Raw genomic sequence first — 13,192 nt, forward strand, 5'->3', positions numbered from 1 at the left:
TGCAGGTCCGATATTCTTCTCTGGATTCGGGCACTGGCTCTTATAGTGACCTTGTTTTCCACACCCAAAACAAGTAATGGTAGCCAAAGCAGTTCTATTTGCATTGGTGGCAGGAGTCTTGGTACCATTTGTATTTGTAACGAGAGCCCTACAATCTTCAGCAAGATGACCCTTTCGATTACATTTGTTGCATACCACATTACAGTAACCAGAGTGATGTTTGTGGCATCGGTTGCATAAAGGATTTTGTCCTTTATAACCAAAGCTTAAACCACTACCCGCACCTTGCGTGTTTTCTTGTTTCTTAAAAGATTGTTGTTGGTTACCTCGATCATAATTTCCATTCCACTTTCTTTTGTTACCTGATACCTTCACATCAGTATTGGATACTTTCTTATCCATGATGACCTGATCCATTAGCTCGTTTGCCATGGTTATAGCTTCATGAATTGTCTTAGGTTTCGATGCTGTAACATTTGCCTTGACCTTTTTGGGCAAACCATCTTTGTACATTTCAATCTTCCGTTCTTCGGTTGGAACCAATTCAGGACATAGCAAAACTAATTCCATGAATCGCTGATTGTAGTTGGTGATTTCAGTACCAATAACCTTCAGACTTCGTAACTCATCTTCCAACTTCCTAACCTCGTTCCTTGGACAATATTCGTTGATTAACATTGTTTTAAATTCTTCCCATGGGGTATCATAAGCTACATCTCCTCCTACAGCCTTCACATAATTTTTCCACCACGTGAGTTCACTATCTTGTAAAGTACACGATGCATACTTGGTCATGTCCTTTTCAACACAACCACTTATTTTAAACACAGTCTCCATCTTTTCTATCCATCGGGTTAAACCGATCGGTCCTTCTGTTCCACTGAATGATGAGGGCTTGCAAGCTTGAAAAGTTTTGTAAGTGCACCCCACACGAGGATTTGGGTTAACTGCAGCACCTCTTACAGCCTCGACCCATAACATTCTGTCGTTCACTCGCTGATTGATGAGTTCCTGGATTTCTTGTTCCGTCATTCGGTTCAATCGCGCCATATTCTTCTATAAGAATGAAAAGAAAATAATTATTCACATGGAATATTATAGATGTAGTGTATATTTACAGTACATTATAGCTTATTAATAATATGAACCAGGTATTATTATAAAAGCCTTTTCTTCTTATTAGCGTTTTATAATTATATCTAGGGTAATACCTACCCGTTAATGTTCATACTTAATAGCTTAGTACAGAATCAATTACTACCATCTAAATAATACTTAACCATGGAAAATTATTGCATTTCACACTTCACTATTTTACATATGCTTATCTTACATCGAACATTAAGCAAACCACACTAATAATATTATACAAAACATTATATGATCCCATGGTTTAATACGGCAGCGCATCGTTTGGTCTATTTTCTAGGACGTTTAGGTTCAAAGAATCGCTTAACGCTTATCCTGGCTGTCTGCCTATATTTTGGCTGTGGGACTGAAGAACTGGATGCCGGGATAGAACGAATAGGAATAGCGGGAATAGGGGTGGTAGTGTCTAGTGGAGTTGGTGCCACATCATCCTCACTAAACTCGGGATTTGAATTTTCTAATTCATTAGCCTTTCGTTTCTTTCCTAGTTCGAACTCGTCTTTTGTAATTTCCTGTATTTCTTCCTCGGGTTCACTTTCCTCCTCGGGTTCACTTTCCTCCTCGGGTTCACTTTCCTCCTCGGGTTCACTTTTCGGGTTCTCTATAGTCGGTTCATCCGGAATTTGTGAGTCTTCCCCAAAGATATCATTTTCGTCATCGGATAGGTTAATGACTGGAACACCATCTGAAGATTCTGGTTTGGAGTCGCTGAATGTGATAACAAGTTTTGAGCCCGACATCTATCACACAACAACTAACCCATTAGTACTACATAATATTTACATATAAATTTTAACCAACAATGATAAGCAATGGTTTTTAAATCAAACCCGGTCAAAGTCCAGACTTACTAATGTATCCTAACGACTTCTCGGTTAGACACACTAATGCAAACCTGGTTCGCTAAGACCACCGCTCTGATACCACATGTCATAACCCGTCCTTAACCATAAGAACGTGTTAGATAACGTATGATTTCATTGCGAGGTATTGACCTCTATATGCGACATTTTTAAAAGAACAACTGCATATATTTTACATTACAAACCATAACTCTTATTTTAATACAAGCTTTAGACAATAAAAAGATGATTATCGTTTAGCGATAATCTTAGACTTACAAACTTTACATGTGATGATAACAATACGATTTCTAGCATATTTTACATTACAATTCCTCGGATATGCAGTTTTATTTTTGACACAAATATGCATACTCAAGATCTTGCTTAAATTCAACATGTTGCAGCGGAAGCTTCTAATTATCACCTGAGAATAGACATGTTTAAAACGTCAACATAAAGTTGGTGAGATATAGGTTTAATGCCGGCAGCAATATATATATAGACCACAAGATTTCATATATAAACGTTTTAATAAAAATATTCTAAGTGGTTGAGCACTTGGTAACCATACTTAACATTTAATCACGTCGCATATTCCCTTTATTATGAAATCTTACTACACCGTACCAAGTGTAGTCACGAAACGAAGTACTGTGCAACCGTTGAATACTGGTCGTCCAGTCCGGTTGGGGTTGTCAGGCCCGATAGATCTATCAACAGGATTCGCGTTTACAATACCGCTGTAAATAACAGTTACCAAGCTACAGGGAAGTATGCCAGTGGTACAACTCAACGTAGAATATATTTTTCAGTTACTTGTGTCCATATCGTAAAACATAAAATACATGTATTCTCATCCCGAAATATTTAGAGTTTAAAAGTGGGACTATATACTCACTTTCGTCTTGAAGATATGTAGTTTTGACTTGGTCTCCGATTGATATCACGAACCTATCCATATATAATATATCAATACCTTTTCTTTTTAAACAATCGTCACATATATATACTTGTAATACTTTTAATACTTTTAATAATTCCTTAGTCCGTAGTTAGCAGTCCGATGTTAGTAATTCAATTTTAAATGGTTCATTTTTAGGTGTTTAATAAACCCCCAACGAAATAAATAAAACCCCATCGTATATGTATTGGTCGAGATTAATCTTGACCCATGGTACCGGTGTTGTCAAATGACGTGTTGCGTACATAAAGTACCGGTGTTGTCAGATGACGTGTTGCGTACAATCATGGGAATCTTATGATTAATCTTCTCGTATTGTTTACGGGTGATCCTGAACCATATAAAATTAAATTATGAGTACATATATATGAAATATCATGTTATTTTAAAAATATGTGATTTATTTAATTTTCTCCAATTATTTTCGTAGCTAAACTAGTCTTAGATATCCGATCTCGTTTTGGTCATAGTTTCTTCGTTACAACTCCGTTTTCGTTGGTTCAACTTGCCACTTCCTTGGATCGAGTCCCTCTTTAAGAATATGAACTGTAAATACCTTAGTTTGTTTTCGAAATCACAGGTCATAGGTCAAACTTTGGTGAAACTTATGAAGTTAATCATTTTCCATCATGTAAACAACCTTAAATGATTATTTTTCTAAAAATACTTATACTTTGAGTTAAATCATGAAATTTTTATGTGTTAACATATTCATAAGAAATATCATTTTTCCAGAATATAAACCTCCAATTCAAAGTTCAAAATAGTTTTTAATTATCCAACCCAAAACAGCCCCCGGTTACACTCCGACGTCGTAAAAACAGTTTTTAAGGTAATCTTTGAAAAACCAAGTTATACCTTGTTAAGTTAACATATATTTAAGTTATATTACAGGTCTTGAAGTATCTTAAAAGTTAAGTTAGAAGGATCTATTTAGTTTGCAAACAAGTTTGAAAATATTCAAACTATGTTCTTGTTGTTAAATCTTATACCACAAAATAAGATAGCTACATATATATGAATCGAATAAGGTTATGAACATAGTTACTACCTCAAGTTCCTTGGACAAGGTTGCTGTAAAAGAGGAGTAAAAAGCTAGAACCAAAAGGGTGATGGAATTGGATGAAAGATTGGAAGTAAGTTTGTGTTCTTGGAAGGATTTCTTGAAGTGTTGTTGTAAGAGTTTTCTTATGGTGATTAAGTAAGGTTTTTATGGCTAGATCTTCTTGGTAACTTGCTGGATGATTATGGAGTTTAAAGGTTAAGAAAGAGTGTGTGTTTTAGCTAAGATAATTGAAGTTAAAATGAATCAAAATGAGGATCCATGAAGACCCTTTAAAAACGTGATATGGGGGGGGGGGGGCAAGGACAAAATTTTTAGCTTGTAATCTTGTGTATTTGTCAAACAATCATACAAAAGCAATTACCTCTACCTTAGGGCAGTAACAAGGGCTAGTTAGGTGGTGATTTGATGTGTATATACCAATAGTAAATACGTATAGGAGCTAGGTATGATACGAGTACTTATACTCTAGATATACGTATAGAAATTTTGTGAAAAATGGAATGAGGATTCAAATATAGCTATCTTTTGTGAATACACTTATATGGTTTTATGTATTTAAGTCCTTAAAAGTGATTAAATACATTACTTATACGATATATGTATAAACATTATAGATTATAAGTATTTATGTCAAATAACGTTACGTATGGTTATCGTTTTGAAAACTTAAGTTAGTAGTTTCAAAACATACTTATAACTTATTGTTATTAATACAAAATGAGGTATTAAAACATTCATTAATCATGTTAAATATGTATATATACATATATATACACAAACATATAATTATCATATATTGTATAGTTCGTGATATCATCGGTCAAACTAGACGGTCAAACGTTGTGTAAAACTCTTTTCGGAGACATAAATCTCAACAATTTGGATTGCTTATCATGTTGGTAAGGTTTAATTTATATAAATATTAATCTTATAAGTATAGAACGATCGAAAAAGTGCGGGTCATTACACAAAGCTAGAAAGCTTGAACCTTTAAGTGTTCTTGAAGATCTTGAAGCATAAAGCTTGGATCTTGAAGATACATGAAGATTACAAACAAAAGTTTGAATCTTTATCACAAAATAGAAAGATTAAAGTATAAAAGAAGTAGATCTACAAAAGATATGAATATTCAAGCTAGAAAGCTTGAATCTTCCATGTTCTTGAAAGATTCATGCTTGAATCAACAAGATATAAGCAAGATCAAAGCTAAAAGGAACTTGATCTCCATAAATGATGATGATGGTACACGAAAATGATAAGGAAAAAGAGGAAGAAAAAGAAAACTTACAAGAAGAACTAGAGAGGAAAGAAAGAAAGAACAAGTGTGTGTGAAAACCAAATGATCAAGTGTTGGAATGAGAGGCTAATGGCTAGTATTTATAGGCAAGGAAATTGACATGGATTGATGACATGGCAAAGGCCTCATGGGCCGTGATTTTTGAGGAGGGGAGGGGGAGACAAATTGTTACTTTATGGATAATGGTTGTCTAAAGTGTGTACTAATGCTAGAATCACATGTGACAATTAGATAATCCTTATCCATTATGCTAGTATGACTCATTAATTAATTAATTATTTATTTATTTATTATTATGGGTCACTAGTAATAATACTTGGGCTAATTAATTGGGTCACTAGCTAGAGTAGGGTGGGCTTGAGCCCAACAAGGTAGAAAGTCCAACAAGACTAACTATTGGGCTTTAGCAATTAAATAAATAAAATTAAGCATCCAAAGGCCCAAGTAATTATTATTATAAAATAATAATTAATATTTCGTTGCCCAAATATTCCGGTTCTGACAAAAGTCAAACGTGCGCGCAGTCCGCGGTTTATTCGTAACGGCAAGTAACACTAACGGGTATAAAGCATCCGGTGGACAAGTTAAGCATTCTACATACACCAAGGCACGTTTTAAAATATATATGAATATAAAACACGTGTGCCAAGGTTCTGGAGTAATAAAGTAACACAGTACGCACAAATACGCAGTTTCGCAAAAATACAAGGCATAAAAGCATGTCGAAAAAGCCGGATCGTTACAACTCTTCTTTAACATTTTAGAAAGTTGTGATGCAAACACCACAAATGTTGCAGAACCGGACTTATCTGCAACCTGAATTGTCATCCTTAACCTATTCAAGTATAAACAAAAAAAGTAATTAATACCATTCATAACATAATTTTGTATGTACTTATGGGTAACTATAAGTCTGTTTGTGCATGATTCACTTACTTATGAAACACATCAGTAGTATTTCCACTACAGGTTGAGAAATAATGTACCCATTCTCCACCTGGACCCATAACCTTATTACCGAGCTTTTCATGACAATTTTTACAGGCATAGTTAAACCATCCCATCTCCGAAAATATTTTTTTAACTTCAGCCTTAGTGACACAGCTGCCATCCTGTATTTCCTAAGAATAAGAAAATTATTTTCATTATTTGAGCTTATAAGTCGAAATATAATTTTGGAAGTATAGCAGGGAATGTACCTCACTTAGGAACCTTATCCCATCAACATGTACAATAGGAACACCCTTAACCTTATATTCATCCAAGGCAGTCTTCCTATCAGTTCCAAAATCTTTGTCAGCAAACTTAGGCACACTCCCTGCATCTTCATCATTTTGGTTCAATCTGATTCATTAATATATTGCACCATATTAGTTTTTTTTATAAAGCATGTATCCTTTGAAATAATGTAAGACAGAACTGATTTTTTTTAACATTACTTTGAGATGAATTCTTTTATCGGGCCAATTGACTCGTCCTTAAAAATACGGCACCCAAAGTGCTGGTTTAATACTTGAGGTGCACCTGTTGACATCAAGACGGGCAAATTTGTTTTACATAACTGTTATCACATACTGACAAATTATTCAATTATTAAATTCATTCATACTCAATTAGTAGTCATACCGACAAATTTTCCCAGCTTTCCATTATGTATCATGATGACTCGAGGAGTTTCATCATTCAAATGTGCTCTTACATATGCGGTCACCTGATCCGCATGCTCTCCCCAGACTGTGCACTTGACATGCTTACCACTGTTAAATAATGCAACACGTTAAACAATGTGTATGAATACCAAATAATCCCTACTTAACTAATTTGATTTTATTTATGTATAAGTGTTAATTGTGAAGTCACCTAACATCACACATGATAAAGTCTATTGACTTTTGCTCTACATCTTCTTCAACCTTCTCTTTCTTATTCTGTACTGAATGAATTTGCCCAACCACATATGCATTTTCAAGCATATGATTAACATATTATGGATTATTTAATATAATAATTTCATATATGTTGATGTGATATAATGACATAATTTAAAATTTTACAGCAAAACATATGTAAAATACATACCAATAGGCTTTGTTTGGGGGAATTTTTGTGCTAGCAGATCATCATAAGTCACAGGATTAATGTGATGACCCGGAGATTTCCAACCAAATTTAAACTTAATCTTTATATGTTTCCGACACGATAAGCAAAGTCTGTAATGTTGAATTCTCAAAAACTTTGAAAACTATGTTCATGTGTTCAATTAACCTTTGACCATTCCCGACGGTTCACGAACAACTAATTATAAACAGATACATATATATTTAAATGTATATATATAATGATTTGAAATATAAATTTAATTAAAATACTATTTAAGTATTAGAAATAAATATGTAAAATAAAATAATATAAGATAATGAAGTTACACTTTAGAATGAATCTATATATATATATATATATATATATATATATATATATATATATATATATATATATATATATATATATATATATATATATATAGATATAATGTATATTAAAAATAAATTGTTGAATGAATGTAATACTCGTTTAAGGTTCCGATTGATATTAAGCAAGTTAAACTCAAACTTATAGGATTTTAAAATAAACGGTGATACGAAAATGAGTTATATAAATTTTAGACTTACTAAAAAAATGTATTTAGGATCTAGTGATTAAATTTTAACACTTTTTATATTTTACCCAGAGTTGAGCGGGACGGTTGATGTAATATTATTTAATAAAATAATGATCGAATTTTATACCAAAATGACGAAAATAAATAAAGGAATTTAATTTAATAATTTGGGATTTTTAGGAACACTTTTATATTCTAACTGTTTAGCAATGAACCACGTTATAGCACAGTCCGTGAAAACGTCGGCAAATAAATATCTAGAATGATGAATACTTACGCACGTTTATTATTAATATTATCATATTATTAATATTTCATATTCACGAATTCATATTCTAACTTTTCTATCAATTATGTAGTACCAATTAGTCACAGTGAATTTGATATTACTGTGTTTGATTTTTGTTTGATTGAATTATATGATTAAACCTATTCTATTATCTATTATATCTTTATACATATACATGCTCGGTTACGGGGATCTTGAACTCAATATCTTTCTATCTTTCTGCATTCTTTATATCTCTATCACTCTCTTATATTTTTCATAAACTTACTCTAATAATCGCCACCGTAAATCACCTTGAAACCACTTGAAATACTACTGTTAAGTCTTCTTTGTTCGATCAGATTATCAAACAAAAATTGCTGCCATATCCTGTACGAACACCCACCCTATTGTTCATGTTGTAGGCTATTCAAACACTTCCCGAACGAGAACCAAAACCCACCCGATCACCACCACCAAGAACTACTCATGATCAACCCACTTCACCTCTTGAATTTCCACAACCATATCACCAACGACTTTCTTCTCCACCACTCTCACAACCACTCTTTTATGATCAAATCCTTATACACATATATATACATATGCATTCGGGAAACCAACACCTGTCATCGAACCAACACTCAATTCCATCACCCACAATCACTATTATGACTACCACCATCTTCACCTCCATAACCACTTTACCACCACCATGTCATTAAAACCGCCACCATCATTTGAAACTTTCGGCTACTACCTCAAACAACTCCCAACGACAAGTCACCACCTTCACCATTTCAAACCCATTTAGAACACCACCCAAAACAGTTCTTTTATGCCATCACTATTTCTGTTTCGTGCTCATTAAACACAACAACCCACTAACCATCACCATTCTTGTTGCTTTTTGTTTGACCCAAACAATCACCACCTATCATTGATCTTCGGTCTTCTTCCTTGTTTCATGTTCGAACCACAAACCACCATTTCCATCTCTCTCTCTCTCCTACTTCTATCTCGTTGAAACCACCCAAGGACCACCCAATACTAAAATATCATATTTTCTGTTTCCTACCTTACGCTGCCAAAAATCTTCCTTTTCTTTTCGAGTTTTATTTCTATTTCTTGTAAAATAACGATAAGGATGATGATGGATCTGTGGTATTAAGATCGGATGACTTATGCATAATAATGAAGATGAGATCATGAGGTGTTGCATTTCTCTTTTCTTTTTATCCTTTAGCCGACAGGTACCAATAAAGGTGAAACCCACTTGTGTAATTTGATGACTTAATGTTATTAGTAGTTAATTCCGTGGAGCCAGGGGACAACACATATGCATGTATCTATCTTGTTATTAATGGATATTGTCATAGTTGGTGGGTTAAGAGTTTTGTACTTTGAGCCGTGATTTGTGGGTTAAGTTACCGAGCCATTTTTGGACTACCAAGTTCTATGGATTTATTTAGGCCAAACCCCATCTTTATTAGGTAAGTCGTAATTATTTGATGATGATGGGTCGATGATAACAGTGATGATGTTGAACCATGTAGAATGATGATATAGACAATTAGTTCATGATGATAAGGTGATAAGAAATGGTGAACGTAAAATTTTGATTTTAAGTTGATGATGAAGGTTATGATAATGATACGTTCGATAATAAGATAGTGATGAAACGAGTGTTAATCATGATCATGTTAAGGGTTACGATGAACGATGTAGGATGATGATAGTAATATTACACGAGGATGAAATGAAAATGATTACGATATTATGATGCTAAGATGATTATGATAATGAAAGAATGATGATAAGAATTATGATGATGCTTTCGGTTATGATCATAATTCTATGATGAAGATGTATTTTGATGATGATAAAGATGTATTTTGATGATGATAAATACTTATGGATGTTCTTTATAGAAGAGGAAGAAAAAGGATTAATATTTGGGTTAAATATAAACGAGTTACGAGTTTAATCGGAAAGCAGGAATGGAGGAGTGGATTAGGAATAGTTCGGATTATCGAGAGTTCTCAGGTTCGAGCCTGGGCTAGGACAAATATTTTCTTTTTAGAAAGCCTTTGAGGTAGTTATTCTATTTTTATTATTAATACTATTATTATTATTATTATTATTATTATTATTATTATTATTATTATTATTATTATTATTATTATTATTATTATTATTATTGTGGTTGTTATCATTAACATTAAAATTAACATTATAATTAAAATAATTATTATTATTAGAATTATTATTATTACTATCATTATCATTATTTTTGAAATTATCATTACTATTATCATTAATGGTATTATTGTTAGTATTATCACTAAGGTTAAAATTTAGTACCATTAGGATAAAAATTTCAATTATATTATGATTTAAAGGAATTAACAAAATTATTATTATCATAGTTATTATAATACAATTTAGTAATATTAACATTATTAACATTATTATTTTTATTAACATTATCATTATTATTATCACTTTTATCATTATTTTTATATAGTATCCTTATTATTACTAATATTAGAATTATCATAATTATTTAATTTCACAAACAAACAATCTTCATATAAAAATATATTTAATATACATAACTTAACTACATTAATATTTTTATCTATAAAATGAATATATTTAACTGAATAATGAAATATATAAGTTATTAATATAAAAATGATATAACTAATAAATCTAGATATATGAATTTGTTCGATTACCATTATATGTGTTAATATACATATAATTAATATAGGTTCGTGAATTCGAGGCTAACCTTACACTTGTTCAATGATGTTATATGTATTTTTACTACAAAATACAGTAGGTGAGTTTCATTTGCCTTTTTACCCTTTATATTTTTGGGCTGAGAATACATGCGTAACTTTTATAACTATTTTACGAAATAGACACAAGTAATCGAAATTACATTATATGGTTGAATGATCGAAATCGAATATGCCCCTTTTTAGTCTGGTAATCTAAGAATTAGGGAACATACACCCTAATTGACGCGAATCCTAAAGATAGATCTATCGGGCCCAACAAGCCCCATCCAAAGTACCGGATGCTTTAGTACTTCGAAATTTATATCATGTCCGAAGGAGGATCCCGGAATGATGGGGATATTCTTATATGCATATTGTGAATGTTGGTTACCAGGTGTTCAATCCATATGAATGATTTTTGTCTCTATGCATGGGACGTATGTTTATGAGAAATGGAAATATGAAATCTTGTGGTCTATTAAAAATTATGAAATAATTATTTATGATAAACTAATGAACTCACCAACCTTTTGGTTGACACTTGAAAGCATGTTTATTCTCAGGTATGAAAGAAATCTTCCGCTGTGCATTTGCTCATTTTAGAGACATTACTTGGAGTCATTCATGACATATTTCAAAAGACGTTGCATTCGATTCGTTGCGTTCATCAAGATTATTGTTAAGTCAATTATAGTTAGATATATTATGAAATGGTATACCTGCCGTCAACTTTTGATGTAAAGCAAGTTGTCTTTTAAAAATGAATGCAATGTTTGTAAAATGTATCATATAGAGGTCAAGTACCTCGCGATGTAATCAACTATTGAGAACCGGTTGTAATCGATATGGACTTCGTCCAGATGGATTAGGACGGGTCATTAGAATTAAAGCCAAAAGTGACTGGAGTAAATTCTTCTGTAATGGTTGCCCTGGTCAACCTTCCAAAAATAACCTTAAATCCATGATCAACCAACTTGTATGAACCTTTGTAGGGCTGCACCCCAAAATTTTCAATCCTCAGATACTTTCCTTCAAGCACAGTTTGACTGAATGTGTTTTCATACATGTACTTTTTGACCGTTGCAACAATTTTGTTGCCCTAAAAATCAATATTTCATAGTGAACACGAAATTAGTCAGTACTCAATATAAATATGTGATATGTGTAAATATATGACCAAAATTGTAAAAATTATTGCTACATATATTTACTTCTTGATCAATCAAAATCATGTCATGTGAAGCTATCTCCTTAGGATTGTTGAAGTAGGACTGTGTCCACTTCACAAACACTTTCACACAGATTACAGATCTCCCTGAATGAGTGATGTCCAATTCATTCAAAGGAGTAAACACTTCTTGTTGTGCTGCCATTTTTTTCTTATATTTTTTGAATGTAGAGAAAGATCGAAATGGTGAGCGTGTTTCTGAATGGTGCAACAGTGATGTGTATTTATAGTGAGATTGTGTAACAAAAGATCATTTTATTATGGAAAAGATTGGTTGGGTATTTTAATTTTTAAATCATCTTTATCTGTAGTATCAATCCCTCATTTATAGGCGAGTTCGTTTTTTTTATTCATGATTAATTTTGTATTCGACCTAAGTATGGAAATTTAAAATTTTGCAATCTTTTACATATTCAGGATGATCAATTATCATTATCATTATCATTATATTCATCCTAATTTACACCGTATAAATTACTCACTACAGCTGACTTTGAATGTTTAGAAACTATGATGTACTACAATTTAGGATTTCGACAGCATTGAATATATATATATATATATATATATATATATATATATATATATATATATATATATATATATATATATATATATATATATATATATATATATATTTTCAAATCTTCTTAATTATATCCAACTCAAAATATATATAGTGTATAGTGATTAAGTTACAGGAAAATAATTCAATTATGCAGATACACTCATGTAGATATATTTTTCACATGTTATTCTTATGCTATAGTATAACATGCCCACTTAACTATCATAACATATTAATTTAGATATTAGTTTTTCACAACATATTAATGTAGATATATTTTTGTAACATGCCCAGTTACCTATCACAATCTATTAATGTAGATATCATAGTAGAAATAATTTAAGGATGACAAGGGTTTTGCA

At 31.9% G+C, this 13,192-nt stretch overlaps 1 protein-coding gene across 1 annotated transcript in view; it reads right to left on the reverse strand.

Moving 5' to 3' along the window:
- Positions 1-12,407, reverse strand: part of LOC139855331 (uncharacterized) — a 37,986-nt gene extending 25,579 nt beyond the window's left edge. The window contains exons 1-8 of the mRNA XM_071844557.1: positions 12,246-12,407; positions 11,987-12,133; positions 7,179-7,246; positions 6,945-7,075; positions 6,758-6,842; positions 6,518-6,662; positions 6,255-6,439; positions 6,102-6,153 (exon numbers count right to left, since the gene is read on the reverse strand). Coding sequence (XP_071700658.1) covers positions 6,102-6,153; positions 6,255-6,439; positions 6,518-6,662; positions 6,758-6,842; positions 6,945-7,075; positions 7,179-7,246; positions 11,987-12,133; positions 12,246-12,407 — 975 coding nt within the window. The remainder of the gene's footprint in view (positions 1-6,101; positions 6,154-6,254; positions 6,440-6,517; positions 6,663-6,757; positions 6,843-6,944; positions 7,076-7,178; positions 7,247-11,986; positions 12,134-12,245) is intronic.
- Positions 12,408-13,192: the final 785 nt, after the last annotated feature.

Source organism: Rutidosis leptorrhynchoides, chromosome 6 (assembly GCF_046630445.1).
Source record: "Rutidosis leptorrhynchoides isolate AG116_Rl617_1_P2 chromosome 6, CSIRO_AGI_Rlap_v1, whole genome shotgun sequence".
NCBI lineage: Eukaryota > Viridiplantae > Streptophyta > Magnoliopsida > Asterales > Asteraceae > Rutidosis > Rutidosis leptorrhynchoides.